Here is a 21,693-nt window from a genome sequence, read left to right as displayed (position 1 = left end):
AGAGCTTACTATAAGGAAGGAGGTCAAGGAAACAGTCTGCTGTTGAGAAATATAAGAGAAAATTGGTTACTGTTTCTGTAAAATCTCCCATTTAACCAGAAACAATGCGCTGAAATCAGTAAAGAACTAATTAAAATCTGAAGTGATCCCTTGTATGCTTTGCTGAGATTCTGTTTGGTATTAATTGAAAGCAGGACTAAATCTCCTTATGGGTCTTTGATTGGATTATCAAAAACACGGGTCTTACTGTATTCCTTTCTTTCTTTGCAGGCACCATTACTCTGCGTTGTTTCACCAGTATCAAGCTATGGCTAGAACGTCTCCAGAAAGCACAAAAACACTGAAACAGAAACATAAGATAGATTCATCCAAAGATCAGTCAGGTGTGTAGATTCAGGAAGTTTTGATTTCCAGAGACTTGCTTATTTTTCTTAAAGTTTTTGGATTCCATGTGCTCCTTTTCCCCTCAGAGAACTTCTCCCATGCACTCCTCTACCTGAAAGTGTTGATCTTTCTTGAGCTATGGATCTGCAGGCAAAAAAAATCCCCTAGATACTTCACCTGAGTAGCCAATATTTGCATGTGAGTCTTGATGTTGAGTGTCAGTGGGCTGTTCCAGTGTGGGGGCATCACCTCCAAGTCTGATGCTCATCACTCATCATACTTGTGGGCACTTTTAACAGAGTTCATTAGATAAGGATAAGAAGTGCACCCCATGGCCAGCTTTTCTCCCTACTCTCTAAAAATCTAATGATAAAAACCAGCAACATGTAATGTAATTTAGCATCTCAAGTTATTATCACCTGACTGAGCACAGGTCAGAGATCAAACTGGGGACTTTTGCAGTCTGAATGGCTCAGGTACTCACCAGCTAAACTCTGAAGCCATTGAGGAAATACTTGTTTTTCTTAAAAATAGAAGCCCTTTACTTCCAAAGGAAAGAAAATCAGTCTGATTGTGGCTGACCTCCCAACTGACATGAGCATTTTTCAATACACCTTAAACCATAAAATAAAATTTGCCCTTCCCTCCTCTTGTTAGGATACAGTGCCTTACTAATTTAAACGACTAAGGGGTGATGCTGGTGTAGTGGTAACGTTGCAGGACTATTAATCCAGAGGTCCAAGGTAACACTCTGGGGGAATGGGTTCAAACCCCACCATGACAGCTAGTGGATTTTGAATTCTATTAATTAATAAATTCTGGAATTAAAAGCCAGTTTCAGTAATGGTGCCCATGAAACTAGCATCAATTGTTGTAAAAATCCATCTAACGTTCACTAATGTCCTTCAGGGGAGGAAATCTGCCATCCTTACCCAGTCTGGCCTAATGTGACTCCAAACCCACAGCAATGTGGTTGACTCTTAACTGCCCTCTGAAATGGCCTAGCAAGCCACTCAGTTCCAGGGCACTTAAGGATCGGCCTTACCAGCGACACCCACCTCCCCTGAAAGAGTAAAAAATGTACTGAAACATTTACACTTATGCTACACTTATCAAGGAGAAGGATGTCAGGCCATAGCATACAGGGCTACGGGCCAAGTGCTAGAAAATAGGATTAGAATAGATAGGTGCTTGATGGCCAGCATGGACACGATAGGCCGAAGGGACAAAGGGTCTTTTAAATAAGTACTGTATAACTCTAGGACTCTATGACAGATGAAAGCATTTTTCTATGATTAGCATTCGCCCTTATCATCGAGTGTCCCTAATTAAGGCGAAACATAGAATGGAAACAGACTATACAGTGCCCTTTGCTCTTTCCCAACAGAGTACTCTAGCTCCTTAACTAGTCTCAGTAGAGCCGACTGTATTGCACCACAGCGTAATGAGATTTCTTTTTTCTATAATACTCATTCCTTTGATCTGTGAGTGACATTGTTCATTAAGGTTCAGAAGCATCTGAATTTGTTTTTCCTTTGGTTTCATATGTACTAAAAGTTCAGATGAAGTGAGTGAATTCCTGCAGCAGCCCCATTCTTAGCAGTGCTGATAACAATGACAAACTTCAACAAACAACCACTGTACCAAATCATTTTAATTATTTAAACTGTGTTCTAGTTTTATTGTCTGGTCAATTTACCAGCCCATTTTAAAATTCCCATTTGTACATAGGACCATAGATAGTTAATAATGTAAGATATATTACTATGGCCCTCAAATCAGTTAAGATGGAAAAGTTCTTTAAAAATCTGTAATTAATTCAGTTTCCCTTTCCCTTATTTCATGGTCAGCCCAGTAGCTAAAAATATTACTTGCATCCCAAGTGTCTTGGATTATTTTGTCTACTTAAAAAAACTAGCAGCCCTAATCCTGTCTTCAAAGCCAGGCCCAAAGACATATGTAGCCCTTTTACAGAGTAGCTATTGACTGAGAAATAAAAGGTTTTCAATAAATAATGATGAATGATAAATAATTCAATACCAACTAATCTCTCTACAGTTCTAGTGTCCTCTAAGTCTAAATTTATCATGCTTGGATCTTCACGCATACTGCACACTCACCAATTAGTCACCTGAGTGTCACTTAGCTTTCAGCTGATTGTCCTGACAATTTTACAGGAGCTATTGACCGACACAGACTCCCCACTCAGGGAAAGGTTTAACTCTTCCCCTGCAGAGGTGATCTGAACCTTTCAGGAATTTATCAGATGATTATTATGGGACAAGATTAACATTTTAGTATGTAGTTGAAGGCAAAATTTGTTTTTGTTGCACATCCCTAATTGCCCTAGAACTGAGTGGCCTGCTAGGCCATTTCAGAGTCTGGAGTCACATGTAGGCAAGACCAGGTAATGATGGCAGATTGATTTCCCTTACAGTTCATGAACCAGATGGGTTTTTATGACAATCGATGATAGTTTCACAGTCAACATTACTGAGACTAGCTTTCAATTCCACATTTTAGTAATTGAGTTCAAATTCCACCAGCTGCTCTGGTGGGATTTGAATCCATGTCCTCAGAGCATTAGCCAGGGATTAGCTGGGGCTTCTGGATTACTAGTCCAGTGGCATTTCCACGACGCCACCATCTCCCCTTAAATGTGAATGGTATATATAACAATTACCTAAAAATCATTGACCATGATAAATGAAACTGTGCTTTTGGGCTCAATGACCAAGCTGGAAGGAAATACAAAGAGCCATCAGGCTAATGAAGCCATTGTAATTTTTAAGCAGATTGACAAATCCCAGGTAGAAAGTAAAGACTTGTTCAGTAACAGAGGCATGCGTTATAACTGGACTTGTGATGATGAAACAAATTCCAGGCTACAATTTTTCAAGACTATCAACAACAACAACTTGCATTTATACTGCACCTTTAAACTGGTAAAACAGCCCAAGGTGCTTCACAAGAGCGTAATCAGACATAACATAATTCGGGACTAAAGCAGGAGATGTGAAGAAACATGGCCAAAAGCTTAGTCAAAGAGGTAAATTTTGAGGAGTATTTTAAAGGAGAGAAGCATCATACAGAGAATTTGAAAGCTTATGGCCTAGACAGCTGAATGAAGACATTACCACTTTTGAGGTGAAGGAAGTGGTGAATGCCAAAGAGGCCAGGGTTAGAGAAAAATAAAAACATCCTTTTATGAGCGCAGAAAGCACTTGTTTTGCAAAGTGCTTTACACCCAAGGAGATACTTTTGAAGTCTAGTCACTGTTGTAATGTAGAAAATGAGGCAGCCAGTTTGTGCACAGCAGGCTCTCACAAACTGCAATGTGATAATGGCCAAGTAACCTGTTCATGTGATGTTAGTTGAGGGCCAAATACTGACCAGGTTTTCGGGGATAACTCCCCTGTTCTCCTTTGAAATAGTGCCATGGAATTTTTCATATATGCCAATGTAGAGCTCTCAGAGAGCTATAAGGCTGGAGGAAGTCACGGAGGTACAGATGGGCAAGGCCTTGGAGGAATTTGAACGTGATAAAATCACTGGGAATGTTGGAAGAGAATATTGGGTGGAATTCAAAATGAACATTTAACATGCTTATCACCTGATTAGCATGACCATTGAAGAAAAAATTATACCTGGTGACTGGATTCTTCCTCATACGGCTAACTTGTAACAGTCATTGTTTATACGAAAGAAGTTCAATGACCTCACATGAGTAGTCAAGGTCAGTGAATGCATATTCAAATGCCATATCCTACAACCGAATAACTAGCTTCACACAGTGCTCAATTCATCACCTCCCCCAATTTACTCACCTACCAACAATCTCAATCAGTCATGACTTATAGCTCAAATTTCATAACTTCATCTCACTCTCTCACACATAACAGTGCTGCAAAACTACATTGCACAGCTTGCACACTTTGTTAGCTATTCAACTGTGACTGGCACATCACTCAGACACATTGCACCACACTCGCTGACAATTCTCTTTCTTGCAGGACAAGGTAGGGCAGAACCGCAGGCAGCAGCAGCTAGCAGACATGGGACATACACAGCTGCATGTCCTCACCCAATGGAGGAGACTGTATTCTCCATCATTATAGTGACCCTGTCTGAAGCCTTGGCCAAAGGCAGGGCTGAAATCATGAAAGGATGAGAGTCTGTTCCTTCCTAATCCTCTTTTCCACATCACAGAATCACAGGATTTTAACGGCACAGAAGGAGACCATTTGGTCCATCGTATCTGCACCTGCTCTCCAAATGAGCATTATGACCTAGTGCCATTGTCCTGCCTTTTCCCCGTAGCCTTGCACATTGTTTCTATTCAAGTAATCATCTCATGCCCTCTTGAATGCCTCAACTGAACCTGCCTACACCACACTTCCAGGCAGTGCATTCCAGACCTGAACCACTCGTTGTGTGAAAACGTTTTTTCTTACATCACATTGTTTATTTTGCAAATCACTTTAAATCTGTGCCCTCTCATCCCTGATCCTTTTACAAGCGGGGACAGCTTCTCCCTATCTACTCTGGCCAGTCCCCTCATGATTTTGAACATCTCTATCAAATCTCTTAGCTGCCTTCTCTCCAAGGAGAACAGTCCCAACTTCTCCAGGCTATCCTCATAGCTTAAGTTTCTTATCCCTGGAACCATTCTTGTAAATCTCTTCTGCACTCTCTCCAATGTGTTCACATCCTTCCTATAATGTGGCACCCAGAACTGTACACAATATTCCAGCTGAGGTCTAACAAGTATCTTATATAAATTCAGCATAACCTCCCTGCTCTTGTACTCTATGCCCCTATTAATAAAGCCCAGGATACAATATGTTATATTAACTGCGCTCTCCACCTGTCCTGCCATCTTCAATGATCTATGCACATATACACCCAAATCTTTCTGCTCCTGCACCCCTTTCAAAATTTTACCTCTAATTTTATATTGCCTGTCCATGTTCTTCCTACCAAAATGCATCAACTCACATTCCTCTACATTGAACTTCATTTGCTGCCTATCTGCCCACTCTACCAACTTGTCTATGTCCTCTTGAAGTTCCACACCATCCTCCTCTCAGTTCACAACACTCCCCAGCTTCATATCATCCGCAAACTTTGAAATTATCCCCTGCACACCAAGATCTAGATTATTAATATATATCAGGAAAAGCAAAGGTACCAACCCCTGAGGAACCTCACTACAAACTTTACCCCAGCTCGAAAAATATCCATTAACCATTACTCTCTGCTTCCTATTATTCATCCAATTTTGTATCCATGTTGCTACTGTCCCTTTTATTCCATGAGCAATCACTTTTCTTACGTGTCTGTTGTGTGGCACTGTGTCAAATGCCTTTTGAAAGTCCATGTACACCACAACAACACCATTACCCTCATCGACCTTTTCTGTTATCTCTTTAAAAAAACTCCAGCAAGTTAGTTAAACATGATTTTCCCTTCAGAAATCCATGCTGGCTCTTCCTTATTAATCCATATTTCTCCTTGTGACTACTAATTCTATCATGAATAATTGTTTCTATAATCTTGCCCACCACTATGGCTAGTGCCCCTGCAATTTCTATTCTCACTTCCTTCAATATCCTTGGATGCATCTAATCCGGTCCCGGTGCCTTGTCAATTTTAATTACCAATTCAACACTTTCTCCTTGTCAATTTTGAACCTTTCTAGTGTCAGAGTTGCCTCGTCTGTCACCATGGCCTGGGTAGCAACACCTCCTTGGTGAAGACAACCCTTCCTTCTACCTCGCGGAGGCTGAGCGTCAACTCGCAGACACTTCCTCCTACCTCTCCCTGGACCATGACCCCACCACTGAACATCAAGCCATTGTTTCCAGGACCGTCACTGACCTCATCTCCTCTGGGGATCTCCCTCCCACAGCTTCCAACCTGATAGTCGCCTAACCTCGGACGGCCCACTTCTATCTCCTACCCAAAATCCACAAACAGAACTGCCCCGGTAGACCGATCGTCTCAGCTTGCTCCTGCCCCACAGAACTCATTTCTCGTTATCTTGACTCCCTTCTCTCTCCCCTTGTCCAGTCCCTTCCCACCTACATCCGTGATTCCTCTGACACCTTACGTCACATCAACAATTTCCAGTTCCCTGGCCCCAACCGCTTCCTCTTCACCATGGACGTCCAATCCCTCTACACCTCCATCCCCCACCAGGATGGTCTGAGGGCCCTTAGCTTCTTCCTCGAACAGAGGCCCGAACAATTCCCATCCACCACTACTCTCCTCCGTCTGGCTGAACTTGTTCTCACGCTGAACAATTTCTCCTTCAACTCCTCTCACTTCCTCCAAATAAAAGGTGTGGCTATGGGTACCCGCATGGGCCCCAGCTATGCCTGTCTCTTTATGGGGTATGTGGAACATTCCTTGTTCCAGTCCTACTCCGGCCCCCTTCCACAACTCTTTCTCCGGTACATCGATGATTACTTCGGTGCCGCTTCATGCTCTCGTCGGGACTTGGAAAAATTTATTAATTTTGCTTCCAATCTCCACCCCTCCATCATTTTCACGTGGTCCATCTCTGACACTTCCCTTCCCTTCCTTGACCTCTCTGTCTCAATCTCTGGTGATAGACTGTCCACCAATATCCATTACAAACCCACCGACTCCCACAGCTATCTCGACTACAGCTCCTCACACCCCGCTTCCTGTAAGGACTCCATCCCATTCTCTCAGTTCCTTCGCCTCCGTCGCATCTGTTCCGATGATGCTACATTCAAAAACAGTTCCTCTGACATGTCCTCCTTCTTCCTTAACCGAGGTTTTCCACCCACGGTCGTTGACAGGGCCCTCAACCATGTCCGGCCCATCTCCCGTGCATCCGCCCTCACGCCTTCTCCTCCCTCCCAGAAACATGATAGGGTCCCCCTTGTCCTCACTTATCACCCCACCAGCCTCCGCATTCAAAGGATCATCCTCTGCCATTTCCGCCAACTCCAGCATGATGCCAGCACCAAACACATCTTCCCTTCACCCCCTTTATCGGCATTCCGTAGGGATCGCTCCCTCCGGGACACCCTGATCCACTCCTCCATCACCCCCTACTCCTCAACCCCTTCCTATGGCACCACCCCATGTCCACGCAAAAGGTGCAACACCTGCCCCTTCACTTCCTCTCTCCTCACCGTCCAAGGATCCAAACACTCCTTTCAAGTGAAGCAGCATTTCACTTGCATTTCCCCCAACTTAGTCTACTGCATTCGTTGCTCCCAATGTGGTCTCCTCTACATTGGAGAGACCAAACGTAAACTGGGCGACCGCTTTGCAGAACACCTGCGGTCTGTCTGCAAGAATGACCCAAACCTCCCTGTCGCTTGCCATTTTAACACTCCACCCTGCTCTCTTGCCCACATGTCTGTCCTTGGCTTGCTGCATTGTTCCAGTGAAGCCCAACGCAAACTGGAGGAACAACACCTCATCTTCCGACTAGGGACTTTACAGCCTTCCGGACTGAATATTGAATTCAACAACTTTAGGTCGTGAGCTTCCTCCCCCATCCCCACCCCCTTTCTGTTTCCCCCTTCCCTTTTTTTTTCCAATAAATTACAAAGATTTTCCTTTTCCCACCTATTTCCATTATATAATAAAAAAAAACCCCACTAGAGCTATACCTTGAGTGCCCTACCATCCATTCTTAATTAGCACATTCGTTTAGATAATATCACCAACTTTAACTCTAACACCTATGTGTTCTATTGTACTATTGTCGTTGACATCTTTTGATGATCTGCTTATATCACTGCTTGTTTGTCCTTACAACCACACCCCCCCCCCCACCTCTCTGTCTCTCTATCTCTCCGCCCCCCACACACACACCTTAAACCAGCTTATATTTCAACTCTTTCTTGGACTCGAACTCAAGTTCTGTCGAAGGGTCATGAGGACTCGAAACGTCAACTCTTTTCTTCTCTGCCGATGCTGCTAGACCTGCTGAGTTTTTCCAGGTAATTCTGTTTTTGTTTTGGATTTCCAGCATCCGCAGTTTTTTTGTTTTTACCTTCCTTCTACAATCCTTTCTGATCCCAAACTGCAGATGGTTTAAGCACACATCTCTGACTTTACCCTCACCAATCCCTCTATGCCCTCAATACAACCCTATCCTTATGTCTTTCTCTTTTTAGATAACCAAGGACTGAAAGGAAGTGGTAAAGGAGCGTACAATGGAGAAGGAAGGAGAGACCGATGGTGATAATGAAACACCATCATTCAGTCTCACTTTCGCAGCTACCATCTCAGATACTAGTTCTGTGTGGACTTTAGAAGGTAGCGTAGGGATGGGAGCTCCATGTGGTGACTCACCAGGCATGAGCAACGGCAGCAAGGGTGACAGGAAAGCATAGCATGAGTGCCAACTCACTGCAGGATGAGGTTACACAAGTGTCCAGCTGCATAGGAGTCATGAAGACTTTAGTGGAATGCATGCAAAAAAAGACCAATGGGGATGTACACAGGAATGCTCCATGCATTGTCAGGTCCACAGGAAAACCTTTGGTTGCTCTCAAAGAGCATGGAGAAATCCTGCATCAACCTTCCATGGGGCGTTGAGTGGAATTTGGAGCCCTTTTCCATCCTTTCCAGTGTGGAAGTGGTGACCAAATCCACGAGCACATTTCTGCACAAAATATTAGTCAGCTTATGACTAATATCTGAGCTTCTATTGCAGTATAAGCAGAAGCCACCTAATGTTGTTGCTGCAGTAGAAGCTCAAACTGAAGCCCTATAAGCTCAGCTTGTTTAAGCTCAAACTGATTCCATCATGGCTGCAGGTACTAGTGCTCAAGAGAGTTCCAAGCTTCCAGTGCCCACTGTATATTTCAGATGTGGTAGACTGATTTTTGATCTCTCATGGAATCAAGGGATATGGGGAGTAGGTGGAAAAGAGGAGTTCAGTCCAAGGATTATCCACGATCGTACTGAATGGCAGATAGGTTCGAGGGGCTGTTCCTTACATTATTATGGGTCCTAACTGCATGCCAGAAAGGCTTAACCCTAAATTTTAGACTGTGCCCATACTTGCAGGCTCTCCAGCCTGTGGAAATGGCTTCTCCCTCTTTTAAAAATGGTTTCTCCCTCCTGGTCTCTTTGGACCTGCACTGTTTCCAGCTTTTCATAATTTAGAAAATACCCTGCTTTATCCTTTTTACATCCAAAGTGGATGACCTTACATTTGCCAATCATGAACCGCCCGGTCAGAAAGGATCTATGTTGTTTGCCTCCTTCCTTCCTCCTCTTTGGGTGCTTGCCATATCCCTGGCACAAGGGTTCTGCAGTCACGATGACAAGGTGGCTCAGGATGCAGCAGAGCAGAGCAAATACTGGAGAATACCGAAAGGCTTCCGTAGAATGGTCTAGAATGGTTTAAGCACCCAAATGGTCTGCTCAATGACATTCCATGGCAGCATGACTCTTGTTGTATCAGTGCTGCCCATATATGTGGGATTTGCACACTGGAGTCATGAGCCAGGTGGTCAACAGAAAGCCCTTGTTGCCCAGCAGCCAGCCTCTGGTCTCTCATGGCTCAAATACTGATAGCATAACAGACTGGCGCAGAATAAAGGGATCTTGACTGCTGTCAGGATAGCCTGCATTGAACTGCATGACACTGCCAGTGTGGTTGCACAACATCTGCACATTGAGGGATGGAACCCCTTGTAGTTGCAGTACATCTCTGAATTTAAATGTGGTGCCCACTGACCAAGGTGTGTGCACTCAATGGCATCCTGCACCATGGGGAAGTCCAGTATCATGGCAAAGCCAGGTGCAGACAGTGTGTTTCTTCACTCTTTGCGCACAGTGCATCAGATACCTCCCTTATACAACACTGGAAGGTAAAGTTGAAATGTTGGACATGTCCTGTGCTCCAAACTGGAAGGAACCCAACACAAAGAAATTCATGACCACAGTGAGCTTCACAGCCAGTGACAGTGCTGTCCTCACCCTGCTCTGAGGCTGCAGGTCTGGTTGCAGCAGATGACAGGTTTCAGTGAAATCCTCATTAATGAAACAGATGTTTAACAGTCTGTTCTTCAATGAGGTTGAGGTAGGAGCAATGCTCCCTGAAGAGCCTGATGGATATGGCCTCCTGCCATGAGCCCTTCCCCCCTCATCTTCCTTCTTTTTCAAGAAGCTTGTCCTCCTCTGTGTTGCCTCTGTGGGGATGGAGATTAAGGCACCCATGACTGGGTGCAAGTGATGTGAGAAAAATCCTTTCACTGAGAACCAAGAATCACCACATGTTATACCTATTCCTATAGACTTCAACTTTAAATGACAGAACAAACCGCCAAACACTTTTAATAACTCGGCAACAGCCAGTGGAAATCAATCAGCAACTAACCTGAGAGTGGTTGATGATCCCTTTAAATAGCACGGCCTTTAAATAGCCTTTCTGCTGCTGAAACCCCCTTCAGCTGTGCAAGGTCAGAAGAATGTGATAGCTGGAGCATTGATGCTGAAAATGGCACTGCTAGAGTCAAATTCTTGTTACCCACTGTCTGACATCACCACTGCTTACGCTTCATTCCTCCAGCGTGCACTCCTAACGCTGATGCTACTGACTTACCCAGAATGGCACCCAGTGCAGACCATATCAGAATCAGAAGGGTGTGTGCACAACACAGATGCCATTCTAGGTACAAAACGGCATTGTAGCACTGAACATGCAGGCATTACAAAGCCAAATTTTGTGGCCCATTTCTCCGGAATCAATAGGCAGTGACATAACACTATGCTACCATACTTACCTTTCTCAGTCTTTCTTCCTTCTCCTTATTTTGCTTTCTGTATCTAATTTGACTCTATTTCACCCTGTTTCCTTCTCTATCATTCCTCTGTTTCTGATCGGTTGAGAAGATGGACCGTTGGTCCCGTGGTTTATAAGATTCTAGGTGCATCGCTGCCCTCACCATATCATCATCAACTTGTATTTCCAGGAATCACAAGTTTTTTGAGCTGCAGGTCAAAAGATGAGGTCATCCACTTAATTAAAATCTGGAGGAATGAGTCTCCGTATTTCTGTGCCTGAGGGACAGTCTGGTCGTAATCATGACCTACCATGTCATTAAAAATGGATTTTCACTTGAATGGATCAGCCCTAACTCTCTGGTGTGTTTATTGGGTATCCGGTGAGAACAGTAACCTTCTGCCCCGTATGCATTTGAATGCTGAATTTCTTAGTGAGGTACTGATGTAGTGAAGCTTGTGGAGGAACTGGGTAACGTCCTGATTTCTGTATTTAATGGTGCATGTACAGTCGCCAGAATTGCTGTTTGATTTTCTCCTTAATATCGGTGAGTGCTGATAGCCTCACTGTTAGCCTCCTGCTACAAAATCCAGGATATGATACACAAAAAATGATTTGACGTAGAAATGAACTGTGCTGCTGTTGCTGGGCTGAATCGTGCAGTCAGTTGGTTATATTTAGTATGCTGAGCATTAGAAGCCAAAAAAATTGGATCATTTTGTGCTTGGATCATGATTTCATACACAAGTGTTAGGTTTAGATCAAGAATCCTAGGAGGAAATGTGATGTAACTTGTTAGATTGGCACTCTGTGCTTCAGTTGGCTTTTGTTTATCCAGACAATTCACATGATTTGCATTTCTGGCTCTGAGAGTTATTTCAGTTTGCATTTCATTCATGACTGCTGCAATTTTCCCCATTTTGTTTCAGTTTTCTTCCAAAGAATGCCTCATAGCAGCCATAGCTATCAGGAATTAAGGTAATCTGGCTACCATTAATGACATTTCATGACTGGCCAGCAAGGGTCATGTCTCTTTATGTAAACTTGAGGTCATCCAAAACTCAGCTACCTCTGTCCTAATTTACACCAATTCCTATTCACACTTCATCCTTATGCTTGATGAACCTACATTGATGCCTGATCACGCAACACCTCAGTTTTAAAATTCTCATCAATGTTTTCAAAACCCTCCATGGTCTTGCCTATCCCTATCTCTAACCTCCTCCAACCCTAAAATCCTCCTAGATATATGCACTCCTCCAATACTGGTGTCTTGAGCTTCGCTAATTTTAATTGCTCCACCATTGGCAATTATACCTTCAGCTGTCAAGGCCCTAAACTCCGGAATTCCCTCCCTAAATCTCTCCACCTCTCTTTTCTTTAAGACGCTCCTTAAAACCTACCCCTTTGACAAAACTTTCAGTCATGTGCTTCAATCTACCTTATCTGAATCAATGTCAAACTTTGTTTGATAAACCCTCTGTGAAACACCTTGGGACATTTTACTACCTTAAAGGCACTCTATAAATGCAAGTTATTGTTGCCTCAATTCATCTACGTCTCACTCGCTTGCTTTCTTCACTCTCTGGATAATGGGTACATTCGGCTCGAAATCCTGGAACTCCCTTCCTAACAGCACTGTGGTAGCAGCTGACCACAACCTCCTCAAGGGCAGTCAGGGATGGGCAATAAATGCTGGCCCAGCCAGCGAAGCCCGCATCCTGTGAATGAATAAAAAAAAGTATCAAAATTCTTTGTGTTGAAAAAATACCCAAAAATCCATTTTTTGCCTTGCTATAGAACCTGATTACCTCTGGTTCAGTTACTCTAAGATATTTCTCATGTTGCTCACTATCATATCCATAATTAGGTCACAGCCACTTTTCATTGTTGGCGTCGCATTTTTCACAGAAGTTACACTGTGGGAAAGCTTTGGTTTTTTACTGTTAATTTCTGCTGTTTTTCTGTGTGTATTTTTGAGTGGGAGTGACAGTTCAGTACTTTCTCCCAAATATTTTTATCATTGAACTGGTTGCATTTCACATCTTGTGGATTGTTAGCTATTGACCGAGTTGCGAGTAATGACACTGGCATTTTTTTCTGTTACTTAAGTTCAGAGGCATGGTGTGAAGATATTAAAAGTAAAATTGCAGAAATAGTTACAAATTAATGAATCAGTCTTGGCTTAGATGGAAGCACTCTTGCCTCTGAGTCACAAGATTTCATTTTTAAATACCACTCCAGGACTTGAGCAAAAAAAAATCAAAACTGACACTCTGGTGCAGTACAGAGGGAGTGCTGCACTGTGTGTGGTGGACCTGATGAAAGTGAAAAACAGGAAAAGGAATTCATTCTTTGCTCACTCCACTCTGGGTGTCTAATGGATGTAGTTTGAACTGAATACAGGGTAGGCCAGGGGAGAGCCAAGCTCTGTGTCTGCCAAACAGCAGAAATGGAGCTTGAGACTATGAATAATCTATTGGGCTGAGAGCCGAGCGTGGAGAGGAGCTATTCAAGAACAGGGAGAGAGTGAGTGCTCACTGGAGGGGACATTTTGAAGAACTCTTCAACCGAGACTCTGTATTTGACTTGAGTATCCTCAATTCCATCCCTCAATATCCCTTCCACTCAGCCTTGGCACTACTCTGATCCAGAGCAAAGCTGAAAAAGCCATTCGACAACTGAGAAACAACAAGGTCTCGGGAGCAGATGGAATCCTTGCCAAAATTCTGAAACACAACAGAGATGCACTCTTGGCATGGCTGAACAACCCGGTCCCTCATCTGGGAAGAGGGGTGGATGTCCGGGGTGTGCATGTTCAGGGATGCTGTCTATATTCAAGAAGAGAGACAAGTCTGATTGCACTAACTACAGAGGGGTCTCCCTGCCATCTGCCACAGGGAAGATTATTGCAAGTATCCTCAATCATTCCGTCCCAGTGGCTGAAGAGCTCCTTCCAGAGTCGCGGTGTAGTTTTCACTCATTGAAAGGCACCACACGCATGATCTTCACTGCATGGTAAATTCAAGAAAATACAAGGAATAACACCAACCTCTGTACTTGTCCTTTTTCCATCTCACAAAATCCTTTGACTCTGTCAACCGCAAAGAAGTATCCTCCTCAAATTTGGCTGCCCTCAAAAATTTGTCACCATCCTCCTACTCCTCCACGGTGTCATGCAAACCATGATCCTCACCAATAGAACCATCACAGACCCTATCTCAGTGAAAACTGGGGTCAAACAGGGTTGTGTCATTGCACCAACTCTCCTCCATTTTCCTTACTGCACTACTGACCTCATCTCCAGCAAATTCCCCACAGGCATGGAAATAATCAGGAAACTGTTCAACCTATACTGCTTTCAATCCAAAACCAAAATCACTGCAACCTCAGTGATTGAGCTTCAGTATGCAGAATCGCTTGTGTGTGCACTCATGCAGAAACTGACCTCCAGGCCATTGTTGGCTCCTTCTCTGAAGCATATGAGAAAACGGGCCTTTCACTAAACACCTGGAAAACTAATGTCCTCTTCCAACCAGCTCCCACAGTAAATCACCTCTACCTCTCAAGTAAGGTCAATGGCAAGATCCTGGAAAATGTGGACCATTTTCCATAACTTAGGAGCCTCTTCTCGAAGAAGGCAGTTACGGACAACAAAATTCATCATTTCTCCAATATGTCAGCTCAGCTTTCGGCTGACTGAGGAAAGAGTATTTGAGGAGCAGGATCTCATTCTCAAGACTAAGGTCACAGTTTACCTGGCAGCAGTATCCCTGCATTCCTCTATGCTTCAGAGCCTTAGGCAACCTGCAGCAGGCACCTCAGGGCATTAGAGAATATCATTCATAATGGTGCCTTCACAAGATCCTCCAAATCCAGTGGCAACAAAGGTGGTCCAATGGCAGTGTGCTCTCCCAAGCCAACATGCCCAGCATCAAAGTGCTAATCACTCAAAATCAGCTTTGTTGGGTGAGATATTCATTTGCCTGAAACCAGACTCCTAACACAACTGCTCTACTTAGAAATCATCTATGGCAGGCGACTCCCAGTAGGATTGTGGAAACACTTTAGGGATGTCCTCAAAGTATCCGTGAAGAGATCAAACATCCTCCCCACAAACCATGGCTTATGACTGACCAAAATGGAGAAGGTTCATTTGGGAACACAACAAATATAAACAAATGAAGAGACTTCATTAGGAACATGCAGAGGCAAAGTCAAGGCATCAGAGAGAGCCTACGAACCTCCAAGCAACTCATCTACCTGACCCTTCAACCACCACCTGCTCCACATGCAGGGGCATGCCTGTTTGCAAATTGCACATTGAATTTATCAGCCATTACAGAACCTGTTGAACCCAGGGGACTGCCTGAGAGAAGACAGGAATCTATTTGGCAAAGCAAGGCAGTGTGAAAAGTAAATTGCCTTGCAGATCACATATTTTTGTGTTAAAGTGCTTTGGGTTATATTTCTGTATTTCATTCAAACCTGTGGAAATGATTATGTTGAACGTGAATGGCAAACATCTACCAGAGCTCACTTGTTACATGTAATGCACGCCATTAACAAACCATGTTTAGCAGTCAGATATGCTGTTCGTGCCACTTGGTTACAGGCTGGGAAAGGAAAACTACATTTTTAGAATGGGAGAACCCAGCCCACAATTAAAGATTCATCCTTTGTTTGACATAAGCTTCCCTTGCTGTCTTACGATTCTATACTCAACGTTTGCCATTGTCAAAATTCCAAATGTGAGGTAGGTAGAAAGCTGCAAAGGGCGAGATTGCTTTCCTTTTGCTTATTTTATACTAAAATTTCACATTGTCGATGGTCATTGGTCTCCAGGTTGAAAAGCCTAACATAAATTGCACCCACACTAATGCATGTACTTGCATGATTTTTATCATTTTGTTAGTGTGACTTGCTGGAGTCAGACTTTCTTGGATCTATAGAAACACAAACTGTTGTTAATGGTATGTTGCTGTGAATGTCACTGAACCACTCAGGTGTCATAAATTCTGTCCAACTAGTTGGAGTTAGAGGGATTTTGTTCAGAGTACAGTCTTCCAAATTCCTTAATGGGGCTTAATAAAGAATAGTTCTTCTAGTAGCAAATATTTGAATTTCATGACTGTGAGATTTTTTTTATATAAGAGATTTGGTAACAGGTTTTTGATGCGCAATCTTTAAATCAGACTAGAAAAACCATTTGTTATAACAAGAAGAATGTAATGAAAAATTGTAAGAACAGGATTTCACTGTATGTGTTGATCATGTTTCAAAGTAATGAGATTTGCTATCAATGTGTGAACAAGTAAATCAATTTCTCCGTCAAGTCTTGTGTTACAATAAATCAAATGTGTACTTTGCGAAATTAGAATGAAAAAGGTGTTACACACTGTATGCTCACAATCTAAATCATAGAAATTTAATCTGGAGAAGATGACCTTTTTGAACAATAGCTGTTTTTACCATGTACAGGTTAAAGTGCTTAATGAAGCATTAGTGACAATAACAGCACAACATAATTCATTATCTTATATATTTTCAATGAACACAGATATAAATATATCCCATTGTTCTTTAATGCATTCATTGTTGAGTTTGTGATTATCCCTCTTTAGAATGGTCATGAGAAAACTCTTTCACTGAGTCAGTAGCATTAGAAACTAATGGACTAGACATATGTGGATTTTCTCAATAACAGGCTGACCTTTACATCCCCAAGACTTTCAAGAAGCACTGTTGTCTGGTAAAATCGCATGCATTTTCCTAGCCTGCTGAATACTGGGATGAGAGAAGAGATCAGAACCACGGTTTTTAATTCATTCAAGGGATGTCAGCATCACTGTCAAAGCCGGAATTTATTGCCCATCCCTAATTGCCATTGGGAAGTTGGTGGTGTGCTGCCTACTTGAAACACCGCAGTCCATTTGGTGATGTTACCTCTTGCTGTTTGTAGGGAGTTCAGGACTTTGGCCCAGTGACAATGAAGGAAAGGTGATATAATTTCAAGTAAGGTTGGTGTGTGACTTGGAAATTGGGCCTGCTTCCCTTGACCTTAAGGTGCTAGAGGTCATGGGTTTATAGAAGGTAAAGCCTTGGTGAGTTTTTGAAGTGCATCTTGTAGATGGTGCAGACTTTAGCCACGGTGTGGAGGGAGTGAATATTTATGGTGGTGGATGGATTGCCAATCAAGCTGGCTGTTTTGTCATGGATGGTGTTGAGCTTTCTGAGTGTTGTTGGAGTTGCACTCATCCAGGCAAGTGGAGGGAATTCCATCATACTCCTGACTTGTGCCTTGTAGATGATGGACAGGCTTGGGGAGTCAGGATGTGAGTTACTTGCTGCGGATTCCTAGCCTCTGACCTGCTCTTGTAGCCACAGTATTTATAGCTGGTCCAGTTAAGTTCTGGTCAGTTGTGACTCCAGGATGTTGATATAGAGGATATGATCATGGCAATGCTGATGAATGTCAAGGGGAGATGGTTAAATTCTCTTGAAGGAGATGGTCATTGTCTCGCACTTGTATGGTGTGAATATTGCTTGCCACCTATCAGCCCAAGCTTGAATATTGTTAAGGTCTTTCTGCATGTGGGCATACCTGTTTCATTATCTAAAGAGTTTAAAATAGAACTGAACATTGCACAATTATCAGTGAATATTTCTACTTTTCTCGTTATAATGGAGGGAAGGTTATTGATGAAGCTGCTGAAGATGGTTGGGCCCTGAGGAACTCCCGCAATGATGTACTGGGGTTAAGATGTTTGAACTCCAACAACCATCTTCCTTTGTGCTAGATTCCAACCTATGGAGAGGGGTTTTCCATTTGCAATATCAGTTGTCACACTCTCACCTCTGAATTAAAAGGTTGTGGGTTCAAGTCTCACTCCAGAGACTTGAGCAGACAATCTAACCTGACACTCGAGTGTAGCACTCCCACTGTAATGAGTACTCCAGTGCAGTACTGTGTGAGTGCTGCACAGTTGGATGTACTGTTGAAGCGTTAAACTGAAGCTTCATCTGACCAGTCACATATAAGGTCCTACAGCACTTTCTGAAGAAGAGTAGGAAAGTTCTGGCCATTATTTACCCCTCAGCTAAAATCACTGAAACAGATTATCTGGTCATTCATTCATTGCTTTTGTGGGATCCTATTGTGCACAAATTGTCTGCTGCGTTTTCTATATTGTAACAGTGACTACACGTCAAGAGTAGTTTGGCTCTAAAGTGCTTTGGGACAACCTGAGGTTGTATAAGTTGATATGTAAATCCAAGACTTTCAAATCTTTCTCTCATTATGAGCTCAAACTGAATTTTGAATTACCCAATGGACAGGATCTTACCAACTTAAACCTTGTTGTAATGATGCGACCATTTTCCATTTGCATGCTTTGTTGCTTTGTGTGAACGAACCAATGCAGTCCCATTCCAGGTTCCCTGACCAATCAGTGAGATTGAGTGGATTATATACCTATTACAGCAATGGAAGATCTCTATTTATTTCTACTCACAATGAAGCAATTTTTGGAGGAAAGCAGATAGCATGAAGGAGGAACAAGCTGGGGCATAGATGCAAGACATAGAAAGGCTGCCCACCCAACCGCCTCCCCTCACCTCATTCATGGACTCGTCCCTGGAGGCCATGTTATGAGCAGTAATGGCATGGAGAGAAGTGCTCTTCACAGAGGATGGCAGGAGATGACAGCCAGCCTCACAAATCAGACTTAGTATGAAATTGCTGAGGTGGTAAGCAGCAGGAGTATGATGCCAAGGATGTGGATCCAGTATTGTAAAAGTTAATGATATCATGTGGTCTGGCAAGGTGAGTGCTCTCCAATTTTCAGTTAGCAACCATTGTTTTCACCTCCCTAGCAGTCTCCTACACCATGCTCCTTTGACTGTTGCATCTTGATGTCACAGACATTCCTTTGTCTCCAGCCTCCTTCCCAAATCTCCATCCCAACAGACACGGCTCACATTCACCTGCAACCTCTTGCACTCTCACTACTGTTCCTCACAGTCACCATCCTCAATTGTGTACACTCCAACCTTGGCAATCAGTTAACCTCTCACACTCCTACCTCTTGGCCTTTTCTCATTGCAGAAGAGAGCCCACAACTCAAAGGGGAGGCGGTCATGGCCACCCTGACATCTGTGGAGGAGGAGGGTCTTGGAGAATGGCAGGATGGCAGCAGTAGAGCCTGTTGTCGATAGAGAGCTGAATGTGGCCCAAAGTGGCCTGGGTGACAGCATTAGATATTATACTGCCACTTGGCACTTTATTGTCACCATCTTAAATCAATGTTATCAATATATTAAATGTCCTGATAGGCACCATGCCATCTTGGAATCCTATTTCAACTATGCTCAGCACTAACTCATGTCTTTCGTTTCCCACAGGTGTATTGAAGGAGATGGTGCAGAAGATGACAGAGGAGACCAAGGATTCCCCAGAGGAGGACCTGCATTTTGAGGATGCACTATCACATGTCACCTGCACACTTTTCACCAGTGCCAATACACACATCTTGGTGGGTCCAGAATCTCAATTAGATAGGGTGGCACTTGGTGAGGAGCAGCTCACAAGTGAGCAGGAGCAGGTGTTAAAGACAAGAACAGCAGTGGAGAAACCCTATCCAAGGGTTTAGGACACTTCAAGATCAGCTCAGCTGGATACAGATGCTGAACCTCAAGGGTCATCCACTAAATAATTGTTTGTGGAGCAGCAATGGGAACTATGTCTGCTCCTGTCAGAATCTCCAGATGCAGTGCCCGCCGAAGCAAAGAGAGTCGAGGAGTCTATCTCTAGCATGACTGCCGTGATGTCTCAGGCATTTGTGCTGATGACTACCTCAATTGAAAGAGGGCCAATCTCGTGGAGAATCATGCTGGTCTACACACTATGACAGCCACTTTGCAAAGCATTGATCAAAGAATTGCTATGACAACGGAATGCTACACTTAAATGCAGCCAAGTGCTTTCCTGCTCTGGGTTAGCAGGGAAGTGCAAAGGGCTCTGAAAGGGAGGATACAGAAAGTGCTATTGGCAGTGGTGACTCTTCTGAAGGCACCCTCACTTCACAGCTGTCTTTGCCCCTCTGACAGAGCTGCACATGGGGCCTTATGCCCCCACACCCCTGAAATTGCCTCCGACAGGCTGGGATAATCTGCCCAATGTTTTTGCTTCTATTACCTTGCTTGATATAATATTTCAAACATTTATCACTGACAGGAGATTTTTTGAATACTTTCTCTAAATTTATTTTCACTCATTCCCATTTATGTCCTTTTTGTACTTCTTTAAAAGCTCATTTTGAAGCAGGAACATAGGATCAGGAGTAGGCCAGTCAGCCTGTCGAGCCTGCTCTGCCATTCAGTTCGATCATGGCTGATCATCTACCTCAACACCACTTTCCTGCACTATCCCCATAACACTTGACATCATTAGTATCCAGAAATCTATCAATTTCTATCTTGAACATCCTCAATGACTGAGCTTTGACGGCCCTCTGGGGTAGAGAATTCCAAAGATTCACCACCCTCTGAGTGAAGAAATTCCTCCTCATCTCAGTCCTAAATGGCCTGCCGCTTATTTTGAGACTGTGTCCTTGGTTCTACACTCACCAGCCAGGGGAAACATCCTATCTACATGTCACACCCTGTAAGAATTTTGAAACTCTAGAGAATTCTGGCCCAGTTTCCTCAATCTCTCCTAATAAGACAGTCCTGCTACCCCAGGGATTAATCTGGTGAATCTCCATTGCACTCCCTCCATGGCAGGTATATCTTTCCTTAGATAAGGAGACCAAACCTGTACACAATACTCCAGGTGCAGTCTCACCAAGGCTGTATACAATTGCAGCAAGACATCTCTACTCCTGTACTCAAATCCCCTTGTGATGAAGGCCAACATACCATTTGCCTTGCTAGTTGCTTGCTGTGCCTGTTTGCTACCTTTTAGTGACTCGTGAACAAGGACCTCCAGGCCCCTTTGGACATCAAAACTTCCCATCATCTCATCTTTTAAGAAATGCTCTGCCTTTTTGTTTTTTTAACCAAAGTGAATAACGTCACACTTATTCACATTTTATTCTGTCAGTCATACTCTTGCCCATTCACTTAGCCTGTCCAAGTGCCCTTGAAGCCTTCTTGCATCCTTCTCACATCCTCCTCACAACCCACATTTGCGCCTAATTTTGTGTCATCAGCAAATTTGGAAATATTGAATTTAGTCCCCATATCCAAATCATTTATATAGATTGTGAACAGTTGTGGACCCAGCACTGATCCTTGTAGTACTCCCCACTCACAGCCTGTCATCCTGAGAAAGACACATTTATTCCTACTCTCTGTTTTCTGTCTGTTAACCAATTCTCAATCCATACCAGTATATTACCCCCAATCACATTTGCTCTGATTTTGTTTACTAACCCTCTGTGTGTGACATTATCAAAAGCCTTCTGAAAATCCAAATACACCACATCCACTGGTTCTCCTTTATCTATGCTACAAGTAACATC

The 21,693-nt window shown here is 43.4% G+C and overlaps 1 protein-coding gene across 7 annotated transcripts in view; it reads left to right on the top strand.

Moving 5' to 3' along the window:
- The window catches only part of nmnat3 (nicotinamide nucleotide adenylyltransferase 3), a 144,348-nt gene that overhangs the window by 108,127 nt on the left and 14,528 nt on the right, over positions 1 to 21,693 (top strand). For 4 of the 7 annotated variants that reach the window (XM_041173677.1, XM_041173685.1, XM_041173669.1 and 1 more), the window contains one exon: positions 271 to 383. The exons of 2 other annotated variants lie outside the window; for them this stretch is intronic. In XM_041173677.1, the coding sequence (XP_041029611.1) occupies positions 271 to 383 (113 nt within the window). Of the gene's footprint in view, positions 1 to 270; positions 384 to 12,099; positions 12,149 to 21,693 lie in introns of all 7 variants that reach the window. One more of the 7 variants, XM_041173700.1, reaches the window with a different exon arrangement.

Source organism: Carcharodon carcharias, chromosome 2 (genome assembly GCF_017639515.1).
Source record: "Carcharodon carcharias isolate sCarCar2 chromosome 2, sCarCar2.pri, whole genome shotgun sequence".
Classification (NCBI taxonomy): domain Eukaryota; kingdom Metazoa; phylum Chordata; class Chondrichthyes; order Lamniformes; family Lamnidae; genus Carcharodon; species Carcharodon carcharias.
This window is presented reverse-complemented; position numbering and strand designations above follow the sequence as displayed.